Below are 21,226 nucleotides of genomic sequence, written 5' to 3'. Positions count from 1 at the left end.
GGGTAGGGGGAAGAAACGCAGAATTGTCCACTGCATCTTTTGCATTCAGGCAACCAGAATCTCTTGGTGGGACACAGGTCAGCATCCCTGTGACGCTGCAAGGACGCCACAAGCCGGCTTCAAACTGCCGTGTAGAAGGATGAGGTAAATGTGGAGGCAGCACACCGAGTGGAATCCACTGGACTCTCCCTCCGCTGCACGGACTTGTTTTTGTTTTAGCTGGCGATCGAGCGTTGATCGCGTGTGTTGCATCCCTTTTGCCGGCGAGTGTGTTTGCCACGCTTTGACCTGATTTAAAGTAAATAAATGGGGTGGGGGGGTTGCAAAGCAAGGCGAAGATGTCTCTGACTGGACTCTATTTGCCTGAGTCAGGTATGGCCAGTTCCATACCACCCCCTCACTTCTCTCCCACCCCAACGGACTGCTAACTGGTCCAGGCTTGACATCCCTCCATCTCGCTTCCAGATGATCTTGCAACCTATTGAGAGACAAGGCAAAAATCATCGAACCCGTTCTCTTCATTAAAAAAACAAAATGCTGTCCAACTCTGTTTCGGAGCTTAACAGCATGCGCCTAATTTTGTAAGTTTAAGTACACAATGTGCGGCCATCCTGGAGATAAAGTGTTGTACCACCCCACCATCCCCACGCCCCCTCTCCACCCCACCCCCTGCCCAACTTTAACGGGGCAAACCGAAGCCTTAATCCTCCAATTTCTCATTCATGGGAGTAGGAGGAAGGTGTTCCGGGCCGGCGGCGAGCTTTCAATGAGGTGAGTGATCATCAGAGTCAAGCTGCGCAGAAACTGGAGGTGAGTCCTTTTGCCTTTCATTGGGCAAGAAAATGCCATGTCTAAATGTGAGAGCAAAAGAACTTCATAACTTTAAAATATCTTTACAAGCTCACAATGCTTGTCAGCTTGTTATAACAAGGAGAATTCTAGTTTAGGAGCTGACGGACAAAAGATCTTTTCAAATGTAAAGTTTCAGCATTCCACTTTCCTCCGGGTGCTCCCGTTTCCTCCCCCAGTCTAAAGATAGATGTATTGGCCATGCTCAATTGTCCATAGTGTCCAGGGATGTGCAGGTTGGATAGGTTAGCTATGGGGAAATGCATTATAGAAAGATGGTAGGGGATTGGATCTGGGTGAGATGCTTTTCGAAGGGTCGGTATAGACTGGGTGGGGCGAATGGCCTGATTTCCCCATTTCCCCATTCTTATAAGTGTTGTAAGAACTACCTGCTAGGAAGCAGAGTGCTGCCCTTACGTGGTGTTCATGGTCAAACTGCACACCTAACAGGGAGAATAAACTAGTGCTCATTCTGAAATAATTGGGTAAAGCAACTACAACGGAACATTGGCCAAAGGCCACAGGGTGTAAGTTATGGGACCAATATTAAAGCTGAAAGCAATAACTTCACATTTTTTTTACAAATTACTGGAAAACACTCTGCACTGTTCTACCAATGCAATTTTAGCTTGAGATGTGTTAAAAAAAACCAAATGCTTTGCTATCAGTCAAGGATTGCCTGACCAGCAAATATCTTGGTACCTCGAAATGTTGAGCTACGGTTTAAGCGAGCGGAGCTGGCTGGGTTCTTCAGTGTTATTGGTTACCCGATAATCACGGAGATCGAGCACATCCTTTCAACCACTTAATTCCCTTGCCCTTCGGCCAACCTTCACTCTCGCCCTCCCTGCTTCGCCTGTCCTAAACTCCAGGCTCTCTTCCAACGTTAGCAATAACCTGTGCCTGAGACGCAATCAACCCCTCAGTTTTGATCCTCACTGACTGACTCTCAACTGATACTGTCCAAAAACTGCTCTCGATCCCCCTTATCTGGACAAATCACCTCTTGATAGCCCCTAGCCCAATCTTCCTTCTCTTTGCAAAGCGCTTCAACGGAATTTGCTTCCTCAAATTCATGCCGTTGTTTCCCACAACTCACTCCAATCAGGTTTCCAGGGCAATGCTTACAAGTCCATTGTAAGAAGTTGTGACAATGACCAGGATTAACAGCCTTACCTCCTTCTCAATCTGTCCACAGTATACCACCCGATCCCATTCTCTAACTGGATGAGACTGTAATGTTTTATTGGTGTCTGTCCTGCAATGACTCTCTAAATCGCCAACAATGAACATTATAGCTGTATGCGCTCCAACTTCTAGTATCGTGTTTTAATGTCTTATTGTCTGCGCTGCTTTCAGCTCCCTTAGCTCAGTCTCTGAATTCCCTCCCTAAACCACTTCACCCCTTTAAGACAAATGTCTCCTTGTATGTCTTGGTGCCAGAAAGATTTTACACTAAATGACTATTGTTAAGGGCACTGGGACATGTTCACATTAAAGAGCTTGTAAAATCTAAGCCCCAGTTGCTATTGCAGCGCTGGACGAAATGAAAACCATTGCAGTCTATGAATACATCTGACACCTGCTCTGCCTGGTCACAGCATTTTATTGAGTCAGTTATCTTTAGCTCATTATTTAGGATTTTATGACTTGTGGCCGTGCTTGGCTGAGTCGCATTTTTTAACTACAGTAGTCGTACGTAGACATTAAAGGACTAGAATCAGAATCCTACAAAATGGAAACAACATGGGTCCAACTAGTCCACGCCAGCCAGCCCAGACAACCCACTGGTTGCTGCCACCAGGGAGTACAGCCTTCCAGTTGAAATCCAATGATTGTCCAATGCAACTGCAGGTCAAACTTAGACTGAGAATGGCTCTGTCTCATCACCGTGATGTTCACTTTCCAATCACCGCTGAATGCTATAATGCACAACTCACATCTCTCATCCCTCCCTTTTCTGTTATGCATTTTCCTTCTCGCCACAAGTGATGGACGAGGTTCATACAATTAACCTCTAAAGTGCAGAGTGAGGTTGGGGGTGGGCTGGTTTCGCCCTATCACCAAGAGGTACAGGCTTCAGGGTTTAGCACAGAAACATGAGAATAAAAAGCTTCCAACACAATGCGGTGAACTGTCCGAGGTGCTGTCATTCCACTGAAACCACCAAGAAACAAAAGGCTTTTAGGGACTTTCTGTGCTCTCGTTAGTAAAAGGAACAATATCGTTAGTTTACGTGTAAAACACTTTGAAGGTTCCCTGTTGGTGCGGAAGTCACTGGGAAAGTGCAATTTTTTTTATTGATTCCTTCAAAGTGTACTTTCTCTTCGCTTCCATCGTCTCTGCAACCTGCTAGTTGACCGAAACGATACTGCCTTTTTTCTTTCGCTTCTGTGACAAAAGACGCGTTTTATATTTATTCACTCTGTCTACGAAGGATATTACTAGAATATATTACTTATCACACAAGAGGGAAAATGAATAAACTGCGCCTCCATTTGGGGAGAGAGAGACTTCGCCCCTATCTGGTGGTGGTGGTGGTGGTGGTGGTGACCTCTAACGGATATTGTCCTGATAATGTTGGAGACAAGAAGAGGGACTGTGCATTGAGGGCTAATCCTTCTTTAACATTTACTGATACAGGATGCAATATCTGTCTCGGGACAAGACTTTCTATTACCAAGGAGCACAACTTCAGATTATTCAGAGGCCTCTTTATTCATTGCATTGAATCTGCAACCTCTTGGTGATATCAACCCAACTTGTGGAGCAGACCTCACTGCCGACACCCACCCTGTTGTATGAGGCTGCCTGTCCTTTTGCTTAACTTGGGAAGGGTTTGCTGCTACCATCCTCTTTCAGGGCAGGGCTTTACAGGAGCTGCTTGGTCTAGTGTGGAGTGGGTGAAAGCCACTTTTAGGTACTTAGAAGACATTCTTGCCTTGAACAGGATGCTGTTTAGTTTGTGTTAACAACTGAGTATAAGGTAGACTGGTAGTCTCTGTAACGATGTCTCTGAGGAGGATTTGGGTGGTAGATCGATCTTACTCCTTCCGATCTCAAGCTGTTCCCCACTAACTAGGCCTCTATGACAGCATCAAGGTCTTCCTTCAATACTGATCCTGTCAGTCTCTGACCACCCTTAGAGAACAAGCACAAAAATTATTCAGTTGTAAAATTTCATCTGCCAATGTTAAGCAATAAGATTGGAGCTTCAAAATCGCTGAGGAAGAACGGGCAAAATCATAACAGGTGGAATGCAATGAGGTAAACTGTAAGGTTTGGTAGGAAGAATGGAGGAGCTGAATATTACTTAAATGGAGAAAGACTGCGGAAAGGCGCAGAACAGAGGGATTGTGCATGAATCACAAAAGGTTTATCCAAGGTCAGTGGGTAATAGGGAAAGCAAGTGGAATGTTGGTCATTGGTCAACAGGTGTGGAGTCTTAACATAGAGGAGTTGCATAATGATAACACATATCATGTTTTCTCACAGAAGCAAAAGAGAAAGGAAGGCAGTATTGGCTAGGTTAACCAGCAACTTGCAGAGGCTATGGAACCGGAGAGAAATTAGGCTTTGAAGCAATCAATAAAATGATACAAGGCACTAGCCAGAACATAGCTGGGATATAGTGAACAGTTTTGCGCCCTTACCTATGGGAAAGATAAACTATTATTAGAGGTATTCTAGAGAAGGTTCACTCAGTTAATAGTGGGTGTGGAGAAACTTTCCTTGTTGAGAAGAGGTTGATAATGAAAGAGGTTGAGTACTTTGGGCCTATACTCATACGAAATTTAGAAGGATCAGACACAACGTTTTTGAAACATGCAAGTCTCTGGAAACTTGACAGGGTAGATGCGGAGATACTGTTTTACCCATTGTGGAAGAGTCTGAGAGCAGAGAATCTCAAAATAAGGGTTTACCTGCATAAAATAGAGATGAAAAGAATTTATCTTCTCTGTGGGTAGTTAATCTGCGGAACGTTTTACAACAGAGATTCTGTGACTTCAAGTATATCTAAGGCTGAGATTTTTAATCAGTAAGGGAATTGAGGGTTGTGAGGGAAAGGCAGGAAGGTCAAGTTGAGGATTATCAGATCGGTCATAATCTCATTGAATGATAGAATAGACTTGATGGGCCCAACGTCTTCTGATCTTAAGACTCTTTGATCTCAATATCTTTTAAGAGGGTAGAAAAATGTGCAGAACCCTGGTCTGGTTAGCGAACCCAAATCAATCACCAGAACCAATATAAACAGTAGGTGATGGAGAAACTCAGGATGTCCTGCGGCATTTGCGGAAAGAGAAAGTTAACATTTCCAGTCCAACACGACTCTCCTTCCGAACTCAGGGCCATTTTTTTTGTATCTGTTAACGTTTCCTTTGTAACTACTGACCAGAGAAGACATTCTGGTTAAAATTGTGCGTCATGGGTGAAGGCTTACTTTGTACAAGAACACTGGTTGGTTAGGGACCACACTTGACCGATAGGGGCAGGTTTTCAGAAACTGACAAGAGGCCAGCAAGACATTATAGAATCTTATGAATAAAATCAAGTGGACATTAAACCAGGCAGTCAGGAGCCGTGATGATAGTGGACAATGGATGCACATTTAACGCTGACGGGAGAACCTACCCTGTATCTTCGCTTTTGAAAAGATGAAGCCGACAAATTACACCCGGATTTCAAGTGAGGCTTAAAAAGAATGACAATTTGGAGAAAGCATAAAGAATGGAAAGGGCCATGTTAGAGCTGGTCTTGTTTAAACTGGAGACTTGAATTCATTCCCTCTATGCGCGGAAACTACTGAAATGGAGCATCCTGAAAGGGAGAATGAACCAGGAACAAAAATATGCTTTGGAGAGTGGGTCTGCCTAAATTAAGACCTGATATATCACAGCGGAGGCCTGGATCCACACATAAAGCCACAGAAAGTTGTCTTTGACAGCTGCCCATGTCCCACATGGATGGAGTTAGAGGTCTCTGAATCTGAGTGGAAGGGGACATGCCAGCAGTTATAAACTGTCCTTAAACAGAGATTAGCAGACTCAGGTAGACAGACAACAATGTCTTGCTCTTCCTAGGCCGCTGTGGACAAAAGAAATTGGAGTTTCTGCTTCCTGGACTGCTGCAGGATCAGAAAAATGGTGGGTATGCGATTGGACTGTGCACTGTCGCTTGATAATCAAAAATAACAAAGCACGATACGTCAATGAAACAAAATCACACAGATGTCTGACTCGGCCATTCGGCCCATCTGGAGAATTGAATAGAAGTGCTGGACAATTATCTAAATTCAATCAATGCAATTTACTCGAAGATTTTCTGCAGCGGGGGGAAAAATGACTTTACATTTCAACAAGCTGCTCCGTCCAAGATCTTTGCTCTGCTTCACCGGACAGTACAGCGACCTGGGTCTAATATAAAATCATGGAGGTTAACAGTATAGAAGGAAGGAGAAGTGACCTTATATAAAATCATGAGGGGTATAGGTCGAGTTAATGGTAGGTGTCTTTTACCGAGGATGGGGGACTTCAAGACTAGGGGGTACATTATTAGAGTGAGGAAAGAGATTTAAAAAAAGACACGATGGGCAATTCGTTTTTACACAGAGGGTGGTTCATGTGTGGAATGAACTTTCTGAGGAAATAGTGGATGTGAGTAAAATTACAACATTTAAAAGACATTTGGGTAAGTACATGAATGGGAAAGGTTTGGAGGGATATGGGCCAGGAGCAGGCAGGTGGGACTCGTTTAGTCTGGGATAATGTTCAGCACGGACTGGTTGGACCAAAGAGTCTGTTTCTGTGATGTATTAGTCTATGGCTCTGTGATTGTACCGGTTCCAGAAAGAGCTACCCGGCTAGTCCCACTCTCCAGCCCCATCTCCATAGCCCTTTAAAACCTCTGTTACCAGTTCAACGCCATTCATCCCTCCCCATTTCTTGGGACTAGCTTTCCACTGGAAAAAAAAAGCACACACATTTTCTAGTCATTTTAAGGATTTACAGTGCAACCTAAATCTGGCGAGAAGTCGACTGATGGATACTGAGGATGAGTGGGAGTAGACCACAACAGGAAAGCTTAGCAATACCACCTCCCCATGCGCCCACCCCCATCTTCTTATGTGGTAAGAGGATTTCTGTGTAATAAGAGGTTACAGTGCCATGGAAAGGAGGCAAATATGTCTATTATCATTGATATGAAGATATCAACCAGAGTGTAATGGAAGCTATGATGGAGCAAACAAAATAATGTCACACTTCGATGTCTGATTTCTTTGAGTGGGATGATATTTCAGTTTAGTTCCTTCACAGCTGAGTAATGTGACTGGGAATTGGTTAGATACTCACTCAAGGGATTTTCTCCATTGGGATAACTGGGGACTAGCCTTGGCACTTCATTGATGACCACTCTCAGCGGCAGTCTGAGGGCTACTGTGTGTGGAGATGACTCAGGTCACACTGCGTGACAGTCCCACCATCTCTTCGATTGCACAGGAAATACATGTGATCTGCAGCAAATGATTCTTTCCACTTAATGCGGACAAAGAATTCTAGAAAATGGTGACAGCATAGAAGGAAGCCATTCGGCCCGCCGTGATCTTGCCTGCCCCATCCCAGCATGATGGATATGCTCACACCAGATGAATTGCAGTGGTTCAAGAACACAGCTCTCCGCCACCTTCTACAAGGCAGTTAGAGATGGGCAAAAGATGTTGGATTAGTCAGCGATGTCCGCATTCTAAGTATAAGTTTTAATAAGTGACAGCAATCATATGCACTCATTTATTGCTTCATCTTACTTTTCTAGTCTTCTTTTTCATCCAGAGAATATCATTTGGCACTATCTTTGCCCATTTTGAAAATATAGCTCAGGTATATAAAAATACTCTCCTCTTTTAAATGCAGGTCATTGCTCTATTAAAGTTTGGTCTGCCATTTTTCTGATTTCAATTTGCACCATGACCAATGGTTCGTTACCACTTTCCCCCTTCCTCAGATTGCTCTGAAGTTGTTTCTTTGACTCTGGGCAGGATAATGCTGTCCAGGATTCACACCTGCAGCCACAGAACTGCTTATTTCTTTTCTTAGTTGAAGTATTCTATATTGCGCCATTTTCCTAATCTGCCTTCAGTTGGTGGGCCAACCATTATGATGACTCTAGGCAGAAGTGGGTACTGCAGATGCTGGAGATTAGAGTCAAGATTAGAATGGTGCTGGAAAAGCACAGCAGGTCAGGCAGCATCCGAGGAGCAGGAAAATTGATGTTTTGGGCGAAAGCCTTTCATCAGGAATTATGGTGACTCTAGTTGTGTTTCACAGAGGAAGAATTATTCTCACCAGGATTTAGATCAGAATACTTGCCTGGTCCTCCTTGACTCAATTTTGGTCCCCCATTCCTTGTCTGCCAACATACCCTTTTGCTGCAGAGTGGTTGCATCTATAAACATGTTGGCAATGAATCCTGCAATCTCATAGGTGGACTATAGGGAGAACAGCTGCTTATGAAGCTTCAAACCTCAGAATTCAAGTTGCTGCAACCAATGACACTATCTGGGCAAGCAACTGCCACGACTTGAGCAGTGTGTTTGACTTCCCTCATTGAACAGAATGGGAAATCCACAGGACAGAGGTAATCAGTTAATAAACTATTAAGTGGCTTAACAAAAATAAATGTTGAGGCTTAAGTGAATAGTGATTATAGGGAGAGGCAGAACAGGCTGGGGCTGTTTTCCCTGGAGCATTGGAGGCTGAGGGGTGACCTTACAGAGGTTTACAAAATTATGAGGGGCATGGATAGGATAAATAGACAAAGTCTTTTCCCTGAGGTCGGGGAGTCCAGAACTAGAGGGCATAGGTTTAGGGTGAGAGGGGAAAGATATAAAAGAGACCTAAGGGGCAACTTTTTCAAACAGAGGGTGGTACGTGTATGGAATGAGCTGTCAGAGGAAGTGGTGGAGGCTGGTACAATAGCAACATTTAAGAGGCATTTGGATGTGTATATGAATAGGAAGGGTGTGGAGGGATATGGGCCGGGTGCTGGTAGGTGGGACTAGATTGGGTTGGGATATCTGATCGGCATGGACGGGTTGGATTGAAGGGCCTGTTTCCATGCTGCACATCTCTATGACTCGACGTCTTCATTAATTACAAAAGGCATATTTCCATCATTCCAAATGTAAAATTATTGCTTGAGATCAACTTCAATAGATCAAAGGACCCATGAGACTTCCTCGCTGTCATTCCATCATAAGAATATACAGTTATACAGCATGGAATCAGACACATCAGTCCATACTGAACATAAACCCAAACAAAACTAATATCACTAGCCTGCACTTGACCCATATCCCTTGAAATCTTTCTTGTTCATGTACTTACCTAAATGTGTTTTAAACACTAACTGTACCCACATCTATCACTTCCTCTGAACGTTCATTCCATACATGAACCACTCGCTGTATAAAAGAAAAATTGGCCCTCGTGTCTTTTAAAAAATATTTCTCCTCTCACCGTAAAAATATGCCACCTGGTCTTGAAATCCCCCACCCTAGAGAAAAGACACCTGGCATTCACTTTATCTATACTCCTCATAATTTCATAAAACTCTGTAAGGCCACCTCTCAACATTCTACCCTCTGGTGAGAAAAGCCCTAGCCTATCTAGCTTCTCCTTATAACACAAACCCTCCATTCCTGGCAATGTCTCTGCAGCCTAATAATGTCTCCTGCTATGTAAAATCGTCACTTGAGCATTATTTAGTCACATCCTTTTTTTTAATTCACTCATGGGATGTGGGTGTTGCCGGCTGGACAGCATTTATTGCTTATTCCTAGTTGCCCTTGAGAAGCTGCCTTTTTGAATTGCTGCGGTCCAAGTTGTACAGGTATACCCACATTTACATTAGCACAGTGGACATAACAGCAAGTAACCTGCATTTTCTTTTTCTGGATTATTGCAACAACAATTTGAAATGAGTTAGAGACTACAAAGGAAGCTTATCAGATCCAAGAAGAACATTGAACAGTGACAAGAGGCAAAACAGAGAGCCAAAAGGAAGAATCAGAAACAGCTAAAGCAAAATTCCAAAATAGGACTTGAAGGATCCAAAGGGACACCCAGAAACCAAGAGACAAATTTCAAAGTGTAGTATATTTGATGTAACAAAATATTCCTTATGTTCCCATGGTTATTAAAAATAATTCTCAAACATTCTTAAACAACATAACAGACATTAGGAATGATGGATAAATTTTTCTTCAATGAGGAGTTTCTAAAATGAGTTCAAACTGAAAAGGTTTATGGTGGCCCAGACAGTTGAAAACATGATCACCAGTAGTGGAGAGATTAAAATTGGGTGTGCTGAAGAGGACAGAATGGTAGGAGAGCAGGCACCTCTGAAAATTGAAGGGTCTAGGAAGATTACAGAGGTGGGGAGGGGTGATTCAGTAGAAATGTTTGAAAGCAAGGAGAAACATTTACATTTGTTTAATCAGTTGCCACTGGCGACCACAGGCATAAAGGATGAAGAGGTCTTCATGTCAAATAGGGGCATGGTCAGGGGAATCATGAATTAGATCAATTGATGGATGTGGCCTAGAAGATATTACTCAAGATTTTGATAACAAATACATAGGTGAGGATTTCAGCAACTGATGAGTCGAGGCCTCGGGAAGTTAGACAATGTTACACAGGCAGATGTAGTGATAGCATTGGTATATGCTTGGAAGCTACCTCAGAACCAAAGATGACACCAACATCGTGATCAGTCATTTATTAGATATACAAGTTATAGATAGCTCTTAGACTTGGATATTTGACAGTGTGAGGCCTAGAGTTGTTTGTGAGGCATTGGAGTTTGTGGGTTGTTGATGTTTTTGGCAATACCCTGTACAAATGTTTGGTTGGAGGAATGTTTTCTGCATTAGACCTTGATGCCAGACACTTGAGGCACTGGAGGATTTTCACACTCATTAAGAATGATTCCAAAGTGTAAACCTTCAGAAATTTTATGGATACAGATATTCTAGATTAAAATAATTCAGGAGAATTGCAAATACTGAGTTTAACTGCAGGTGGGTGTTTACACAGCCACCACCAGACTAAGTTGTATTCAATTCAAATTTCACTCTCTGAATGGTGGGATTCAAACCCATGTCCCCAAAATTTAAAAGCGTGGATTGCCAAAATCACCTTTATACCATTGCCACCCATTTAGTTATCTATTGTCCATTTGATTTCCCCAATTCTGATTGTCACCTCTGGGCCCAAAGATTAATTTGATGAAAATGAATGAATTCCAAGTAAACTAAAACCTCTCCTACTCCTTTCATAGCATCTGATTAATTTTAAACCACTCTCCCCACCCTTTTCCATATGTGCATTGTTTGTCTGGGTCTCCCATTTGAGTTTCTGTTCTGGATTTGCTGACTCTGTTTCCTTAATCGTTGATTCAAAAACCTAATTTTGCAGTCTCAGATTCTCTTGTTTGGACCTTCCATTTGTCCTCTTAGTGCCTCTGAATTTCTGTTCTAATCACTGATGACTGCTTTGCTGTTTCTGCTCCCAGTTTTCCTGTCTTCAATTTTTTGATTGGCTTCCTCTATCAATGCTTTGGTTTGACTCTTTTTGCCTCTTTTCTCCTTTTACCACTTCAAACTCCTTTCTCTGCCTCTGGCCTGAATCCTCAGACCTTGGTTAAGCCATGTCTAATTCTGTTTCTTCCACCTTTGATACTCCACCTAAACTCTCTGAGCCTCCTCTTGTTTCTTTGAATTTTCGTGCTCTGCCTCTGAATATTTCATTTGTTCTATTTTTCAATATATTTGTTTGTTTGTTTTCCCCCTTTTCTGTTTCTGATTCTTGTTTTTCAGTCTGTTTCTCCTCTTGTTCCTGTCAGTTCTGTTTATGAATGTTTCTGTTTCCTTTATGTTCACTGATTCCTCTTTTGAGCCTATGCATTATCCATTCAATGCTCCAGTCCCTCAGTCTGACTTTTGATTTCCCTCAAAGAGCTTTTCATTCATATTTTTATATCTCTGACCCTCCTTGTGTGGTTGCCTCATCACTGATGGTGCTTCTAATCCCATGGCAACCTTTGGACCCTTTCGTTTTCCCCTCTGCGCCTCAGTTGGCTTCTGTCTCTGATCTCTCTTATAAGATGTAGGCCTTAGCCACAGCCTGATTTTGACCCTGCTCCACAAATTGAAATATATCACTTCATCAATTGGTTCTAACAATGAAGAAACCTGATCACTTCTTATTGTATTTGCTGAATGAATGCAGGCAAAGAGTGACAGTTCAAAATCGGATGAGGTTATGTGACCTACGTAGACATTTTAGCACTCATATTACCATTCTTCTCAATGTATACCTGATAATCTGCTTTATTTTCAGACAAAGGTACAGCAGGCCAGAACTACCAATAGAATTTCAATCGTTTGGTTGGACAAAGTTTAAGACTTGCAGAAAAAAGACACATTTTATTAAAGCTATTTTTTTTCTTTTTTTTGACAACAAGTGTACAAATCTTTATTTGATTTCCACCACCAGGAAGAAAGGAAACACTAGGGTGGCCAGTGACAAGCAGTGCCCTTCTCATCAAAGGGCAATGCTGTGTGATCAAAAAAGTGAAGGGAAGGGTAGAGATTAAATCAGAATAGAGTTGGAGGGCGAAATAAAACACTCCACTCCCCGCAGTGTCCACCTCTCCCTGAACAGCTCAAGGGAGTTGGTAGACACCATGTGTTCCTTATCCAGGGATACCCAGGTTCAGACATAGCCTCAGAAGAGGGCAGGCAATTGGCCATAACCACCCCCTCCACGGCCCGCTACCTGGACCTGTTTATGGCCAGCTTGGCCAGGATCAAAGCTTTTTATCTTGTACTCAAAAACAATTTGCAATAAATACCATAGTAAAAGGAAAACAATATATTGCATGAGACATGAGCGCTGATTGGTTGACAAGTTAACTCTGTGGCAAGTGACAATGCCTGGACCAATTACAAAGAACCTAATTGGTATAAAATTTAAACTAATACTTAAAGAAAGCTTGAGACTTAATTGGCAGTCATCATTAACTGCATTCTCCATTGCAACACCTCTACTAATTATAGACCATTTGAAAACCAATCAGCAATGAGTATAAAATGTGTCTTTAAAACAATAAATAAGTCTTTTAAGCTGCCTAATATAAAATTTAACATATTTACTGAGAAATGAGTTATGTCTAATTTCAAAATGTGATTGTTCTTTTTTACAAACTGTATAATTTCTCACAAACTTTTAAGTTCTACTAGGAAAATTGTGGACACTTCACATTTGACAATCACTTTATTGAACTGAAAGGCTGCTAGCAAATTCTCAAGTTTTTTTTCCAAATGTCGCATTGATGATCCATGTTAATTAAGCTTGATGTACATGACATAGTGGGTCTTGACTTTAGTGTTATACTGACTTTTTTAAAACAAAGAAGTAAACTAGACAGTGTGCAAAGGTTAAGACAGTAGGGGAGTACAATCAATGCAAAGAAAAAAAAATAGTTGTGATTCAGCAGTGAACCACACATTTGCAAATGACATTTAAATTATATAACCTAATGCTGGGACTGTTAGTGGGGTCAAAATAGAAAACATGCATCACTTTCAGGGAAAATTACTGAAAGGGAGAAGATATTTTGGTGTTATTGTGCATAGATCACAAGAGGTTCATGATCAAAGTAGGAAAGTTATAGTTAAATGTTGTGTTCTAGTAATTGAACTTTGCCAAACAAATCAAAGTAGCACCATTTTTTCTTTGATTTGGTCAGTTTTGGTGAGATAGTGGTTTTGGAGACGATCTGAGGAAAGCTTATTACCAATATGAAGAAACCTAGCTCACTATATTGGTCCATTGACCTTGATTTGATTTACAGTGGAACTGTCTGTCCTGGTGAAAGCCTATAAAATCACTAACTGGATACCATTCCTATTAATAGATTATTTCAGTTCAGTGGCCAGTGGAAATGAATTAGAGCTATTTAAGAGTAGGGATATACTGAGTAGTTAGTTATTCCTTTTTCCACTCCTAGTGAATGGCAATCCTCTGGAATGGATGGGACATGTCTGAAGTGAGTGCTGATGGTCTATATACTTTTAAGACAGAAATGGACTCATTCTAAATTGGTGCAGGGATGCTTTCATATTGAAAGTGACTGAAATTGTCTTTCTGGATAGCATGTATTCTAAGTGATCTCTTGGATTGATTTTGATCTGTGGGTAGTGACAGACAGGTATAAGAGAGGAATTTTTTGGCGTATTTATTTGTTATTCAGCCTGATTTTTCTTTTTCTTTACTTTTCTACTCCACTATGGAGGGAAGCTATGGCAGTGGTCAGGAGTGGAGAAGTGATGTTGGAAACATTGAAAGCCGTGGTCAGATCAGATTATCCTTGCTGCTTCCTTGACATTGTGAAAGTGGGGCAGGCTTGATTAAGAACTTGGGTTCACCATGTCTATTAATTTTCTCACACTCACGTGGTTTATGACTCTTCCAGACTACAGTTTCTTCTTTTTCAATCAGACAGGCTCACTCAAGTCAAGCTCCCACTGATCCGAGTCAGAGCCGTGCTTCAGGCCAGAATCTCCCAAATGATGAGAAAACAGCCACCAGCAACCGGGAAAGTTTCAAGGAAAGGTTCAAGAGGATGGTGAAACTCCAGTGCCAGGAAAATACTGGCCGCACCTCCCAAACAATTGAATGGCTCTTTCCGCAGCCTTTCATCTCTGAGAAGCAGTTCCAATTCTGTGGACACATTTTGAACATCGCTCGATTTTTTGGCGGCGATTTGGGATTCTCCGCCTCTATCTGGGATGCTGTAAGTCACTTGGCCTTGGATGCCAATTCCATTGTATAGGCAAGAAGAAATGATCCTTGTTTGACTCTTCTGTACTTGTTTTAATGAAATGTCTGTAGGGGATTGCAATATTCTTCAACTAACTTACACCTATCCGCATTGACCATATTGAAAAGAAATGGGAAGAAGAATAGCCTATTCAGCACTCAGTTATGTTCCTCTGTTCTATTAGATTGTAGCTGGTCCAATTCCTTAATTTCATTTTCACGAACTTTCTCCATATCTCTTGATGTACTGCCTTAATAAGATTCAATGAACTCAGAATTGAGAAGTTTAATTGAATCTATATCCATTTTCAAAAATATTTTGTGATTTCCTCCACAAATGGCCAAGCCAATATTGAGATTAACCCCCTGCTTTGTTAATATCCCTGAATTAGTTACTGATTTAACAATGGGAGGCTTGACTGATTTACCTTTCATCAACCGTGTGGTACTTAGAAGAAATGTACAATCCCTGTTGTGACTAGATTTGAGATAATGCAATTTGGTTCAGATCCAAAAATTGAACCCGTGATCCTCAAAGTTCTTGTGACACTAAATGAATCTCCACTCGAAACATCATCTCTCCATCCGAGGGAACAAACAATCTTAACTTGCCTGGAAGAGATGTGGCAGTGAGTTAAACATAAATCTTAGCTCGCTCTACCTAAACATCAGGAAGACTAAACGCTTCATCATTTTGATCCATTATCAATGCAATGTATGTCTTACTGAATTCAGAACACCTCTCATCCTAGTAAATAAAAGCACAGTCAAACCAAGTTCTCCTCAGAGGATAGTCTTGCCATTTTACTATTTTTCTACTCTAAACAACCTGTATTGTTGTACACAGGCTATTGTGTACAATCACATGCTTTGAGCTGAAGAGTAGCACATCTCCCTTTGGTCACTGGCCTAGGCTAAGCTAGATGATACACCACATTCACAAGCTGAGTTTTGTTCACTTCCACCAGAAGGATTACTTCATTACATCAGGCAGAGCATAACCTGCTTCCTTTCCTATCTTTGTCACCATTAGGTCAGATTGTTTCTGACATTTCCTTCCAATAAATAGCAGCTCAGCCACAACTCTGCTACTAATTCCATAACTTAGTTGTGCATCCTCCCTGTCCATATTCATTGATATTGATGAGACAGCAGCTCTTCCCCATTCCAACATCCACTCCACCCAGCACCATCACTATGTCCTTCCAGTTTTCAAATCTTATAGCCTTACATATTCACTGTAAAGCTATAACTAACTCAGCAGTTTCCCTAACCTCCTCTTCACTGTGCTTATTCCTGTCCTTTAACCCAGCAATGCTAATGGTGCCTATTTCGTCATTATGTTGCTCTTAATCCACTGGGAAATAGAGTCATAGAGTCTTACAGCATGGAAACAGACCCTTTAGTCCAACCAGTGCATGCCGAACATAATCCCAAACTAAACTAGTCCCACTTGCCTGCTCCTTACCCAGACCTGTCCAAACCTTTCCTATTTGTATATCCATCCAAATGTCTTAAATGTTGTAATTGTACCCACATCCACCACTTCCTCAGGAGCCACCCTCTGTGTAAAGTATTTGCCTCGCATCTTTTCTAAATCTCTCTCCTCTCACCTGAAGATGTGCCCCCTAGTCTTGAAATTCTCCAGCCTAGGGAAAAAAACAACTACCATCAATTCTATCTACACCCCTCATGATTTTATAAACTTCTGTCAGGTCACTTCTCAACGTTCTACGCTCCAGTCAAAAAAGTCTCAGTTTATCCAGTCTCTCTTTATATCTCAAATCTTCCATACCTGGCAACATCCTGGTAAATCTTTTCTGAACCCTCTCCAGCTTGATAATATCTCGCACAAGTTTGATTTTTTAATTTCAAAAATATGCTTTATTTATAAAAGAACACATTGTCACAGATGTAGTTCAGTTTTCTACAGTGGCAAGTAAGCAAACAAAACACTGGACTTTGACTCGATCCAAAAATCTAAAGGCCTCTCTTATACATATAATACTAAAATTTACATGTATTTGAGACACTGGGAGGTCAGATAACTGAATGGACCCCCATTTATCTTTAGCAGGAAGACCTCAGACAGTGGTCTTTCCCCACTGTGCCTTGACAGCAGCTGCCCCAAGCTTTAGTGTGTTCCTCAGCACGTAGTCCTGGACCTTTGGAATGTGCCAGTCTGCAACACTCGATCGGGCTCCTAGTTCTGGAAGACCATAAGTTTCGGGCAGACCAAAGAGCGTCTTTCACCAAATTGATGGTCCTCTAGATGCAGTTGATGTTTGTCTCGGAGTGCTTCCTGGGGAACAGACTGTAGAGCACAGAGTCCTGCATCACGGAGCTGCTCGAAATGCATGTGTTTGATAGGTAAGCAAGACTCCCATTCCCAGCTTCATTAATGTCTACAGGGAAATGTCTATATTCACATTCCCAACACTCTCCACCCTACCCCTCACTAACAGTTACTGTAACCATTTTCATCATCATCTCAACTAATTTATTCTACTGTGACAGTCCGATTTTTCTTTCCAGGCCCTGGTGCTTTGTCGGTATTTTGAACAAGAGAAGATAAGTTTTACTGGGAAGAAGGTGCTTGAACTAGGGTCTGGAACTGGAATTGTGGGGATCCTAGCTGTTCTGTTGGGTGAGTTAAAGAATGATTGTAAACTTCGATTATCAACGTGAAAGATAATGTGCAATGGTTAAGAAAATGTATATTGCATATAATGCGCACACACACAGACATACACATACAGATACACACTCATACACATATATGTATCATGGCTGATTCTCTATCTCAATGCTCCATACCCCCACTTGTTCCCCATACCATTTGCTGCCTGTAAAATCTAAAAAATGTACCTATCTACTTCTTGTAGTTTGGTCTCCACAGCCTTTTGGGGTAGAGATCTCGACAAGTTTCACAGCCCTTTGAATGAAAAAACTTTTCAGTCTCAGTCCTAAATGGTCTGCTCTGTATATTGAGACTCCATCCACTGTCTCTACACTCCCCGGCCAGAGAAAACACCCTTCCTGTTTCTAGTCTGTTTACCCCTGTTAGAATTTTGTACATTTCAGTCATATCCTTCTAAGCTCTAGTAAATGCAGGCACCATAAAACCAAACTCTCCTCAGAAGACTATCTGACTATATAATATTGTCTTTCTATCCCAAGCAATCTACAATTCCATCTCAAGCAACCTGTGGTTTTACACACAAGCCGAGAAAAACAATGGCATGCTCCCATGCTTTGGACGTAAAATGGCACATCAGCATCCAATATCGTGGACAAGCCACGAAGGCACATTAAGTGCTGGAATCTTGTTGCCCACATTTGGGAATGCCCACAGGCATTCAGGGTGCCCAGCAGAACTATTCAAATCCCTAAATAGTTGGTTAAAGCTCTTATGTGATAGCTCTTCTGGGTTTTGGTATCCTCTATATGTTGACTTGTCATATATTAAACTGATCCACCAAGATATGGAGATGCTAGGAAGGGTTGCTCAACAGTATTTTGATTCGTGCGTAGAACTTATTTGCTCATTGTCATTTAAGGCTGCTAAGTTGTGAATTTTCATGCGTTGATTTTGATCCTGGCAAGCTGGATGTGTCTGCTAAATGGATTTTGTAGGTGTGGCTCTATTCTCTGCTGTTTTAGAAACAATTTGAAATCAGTTACTGATGAGCTGATAGGGTTACTGCATCATTCAAGGGCAATAAATTGCAAAAATGATAAAAACCAGCTGTGCTGGTGGGCGGCATGGTAGCGCAGTGGTTAGCATTGCTGCCTCACAGTGCCAGAGACCAGGGTTCAATTCCCGCCTCAGGCGACTGACTGTGTAGAGTTTGCACGTTCTCCCCGTGTCTGTGTAGGTTTGCTCCGGTTTCCTCCCACAGTCCAAAGATGTGCAGGTCAGGTGAATTGGCCATGCTAAATTGCCCGTAGTGTTAGGTAAGGGGGTAAATGTAGGGGTCTGGGTGGGTTGCGCTTCAGCGGGTCGGTGTGGACTTGTTGGGCCGAAGGGTCTGTTTCCACACTGTAATCTAATCTGGCTTCAACCAGAGGGTCTGACTGATTATTCTCCCATAGCCTCTGCAATTTCATGAAGGTGCTCATTATTCACATAGTGTGTTGCTGCTGGTGTTTTCGCTTTTTGACCATTTAGTCACTTTTAAAACCTTCAGGGTCAATAACACCTCAAATTACTTCTAACTAGGTCATATTACAAACAGGGTTAAAAACATAAGCATTATCATGTAATTAGTGGTAACACTACTTTACAATATTTTAAAATCAATAAAATGACCAGGGGATTGCAAAGTTGCACACAGTGCAATAAATAAAGGAAACAGCCTGTCAGCAATTAGCGTTCATGGCTCTCATAATTTGACAGAAGAACTGCAATGTAGGGAGTAGACACATGCACAGACATGCACACACACCTCCTTTTAGCTGGGAACGATATTGATTTGAGAAGGCCCTTTGCCAAGAAAGAAAAATACTACTTTGAGCATTTTAAATGTTTTTGGCTTTGCTTTGAACCCAGCTTTGCAGGGATGTTTTCTCAGTAGATATTAATAACACCTGCAGTAATGTTACACTACAACCTATTTAAAAATATAGTGTGACAAGGACAGCTGGGGACAACTGTCAGCACTTAAGTAAATTGTTTTCTATGTCCTTTTAACGTAACACCAAGATCATGGTATTTAATTGCAAGAGACTTAACGAACCAGCATTAGTTCTTAAATATGCGAATATTTAAATTGTTTCCTCCATCTGCTGTGAATAACTTCAAAACGCTGAATTCCTGAGAACACATTTGAGTGCTGAGTACCTCAAGGACAAGTATTGGAACAGATTCCTTCCTGGTTAATTTTACCCTGTGTTTTTGAAGAGAGTAATTAGATACAGCAGAACCAAAACATCCTGTAGTTTTAAAGGGCTTTTGCCACATTATCACTTGCAGACAATGTACACGACAGTAATGCACAAGGGCAAATGACAGTGCAGCAGTAACTGAGCTCTGCTGTCTGACAATAATTTCTGTAAGATTTGTTTTGAAAACTTTTAATTTCAGAAATCCAGAAATGCCATGCAATAGCACTACCCTGTTCTTTTGATAAAGATCTTTTTTGGACTGGGAAAAAAATCGTAAAATAAATACATACTTTACAGAAGCGGACTATTTGTTTCAGTAGGTCTGTGCTGGATTTTTGTTGGCCATCCAGCCACCCCAATTCTCCTGCTCTTTTCCATTGTTGTGCATTTTGTTGTCCTTTCCAACTACATACCAGTTGACACATGGAACATTGTGTCAACTCAAATATGTCCTCCTGTAAGTTTATGTCTACTGGTTGCTCATCGCTAGAAGAATGATTTAACAGCTTGGTTTTCCAGGCTGGCTGGCTTTTTGCCACCCAAAAGTAGGTTGTGTTTAGCTAAATCAGTTCAAATGCAAAGCTGCATTGTGAAGATAAGAGGGTCTGATTACAGCACATTTTGGCCGCCCTGACATCACAATCCCAGCATGGCACAGACTCTATGCTTCAAAACCCTATGTATAACCGACCTTGTGTGCCAGTCTCCATGACGCCGACATACAATGCACACATTTTCTCTCTGTGACCAGTTAGGTTTGGTAATTGATTTATCACATAAATGGGCACTGATAATGTTTCATTCTTTGTGCCAGGTGGAGACGTTACTATCACAGACAAAGAGAATGTGTTGAGCCAGATAGAACATAATGTCTCTGCTAACATCCCTGCTGATTGTCGGCATCGTTCAAAGGTCTGTGCTCTTTCCTGGGGTAAGGACCATATCAACTTTCCAACCGACTATGATTTCATCCTGGGTGCAGATATTGTGTACACCTCCCTCGTCTACCCCTTGCTGTTAAAGACTCTGCTGCATCTGTGCTATGAATCGACCATCATTTACCTCTCTACCAAATTGCGCAGAGGGAATCACTCTATCTCTTTCCATGAGGAACTTTTGCCTAAGTATTTCAACTGTGAACTTGTCCACAGAGTTGAGGACAAAAATATCAATGTGTACAAGCTGAGCAAGTTGAATCCAGTGACGATAGATGATGCTTTGATGTAGAATCAAAGAACTGTACAGCACAGAAGAAAGCCATTCTGTCAGTGCTGACTCTTTGATGACGTTTCCCCCACTTATTTGCTCTGTAGAAAGATGGATCTTATTTAAGAACATGGGCAGCCCTTCAAGCCTGCTGTACCATTTAATAAGATTGTGGCTAATCATCCACTTCAACATTACTTTCCGGCTCTATCTCTGTAATACGTTGATTTTAGTCTTGACGATATTTAATGACTGAACTGCTATAGCCTTTTGCAACAGAGAATTCTAAAAATTCACCTCTGAGGAAAGAAATGCCTCCTGACCACAGTGTTAAATAATCTGCCCATTTTTCTAAAGCTATCCCCTGATTTTAGAAATTCCAACTCAGGTGAAAGTATTTC

At 41.6% G+C, this 21,226-nt stretch overlaps 1 protein-coding gene across 1 annotated transcript; it reads left to right on the top strand.

Annotated features, from left to right (window-relative positions):
- The first annotated feature begins 66 nt into the window (after nucleotides 1-66).
- On the top strand, nucleotides 67-20,990 carry LOC140475950 (EEF1A lysine methyltransferase 3-like). Its single transcript, XM_072567864.1, has 4 exons — nucleotides 67-144; nucleotides 14,412-14,706; nucleotides 17,268-17,379; nucleotides 20,434-20,990. Exons 1-4 carry the CDS (start codon nucleotides 140-142, stop codon nucleotides 20,844-20,846), a joined length of 825 nt encoding a protein of 274 aa, XP_072423965.1. The 5' UTR covers nucleotides 67-139; the 3' UTR covers nucleotides 20,847-20,990.
- The last annotated feature ends 236 nt before the right edge of the window (nucleotides 20,991-21,226 follow it).

Source organism: Chiloscyllium punctatum, chromosome 4 (assembly GCF_047496795.1).
Source record: "Chiloscyllium punctatum isolate Juve2018m chromosome 4, sChiPun1.3, whole genome shotgun sequence".
Taxonomy (NCBI): domain Eukaryota; kingdom Metazoa; phylum Chordata; class Chondrichthyes; order Orectolobiformes; family Hemiscylliidae; genus Chiloscyllium; species Chiloscyllium punctatum.
Note: the sequence above shows the minus strand (reverse complement) of the source record. Positions and strands in the feature narration are given on the sequence as shown.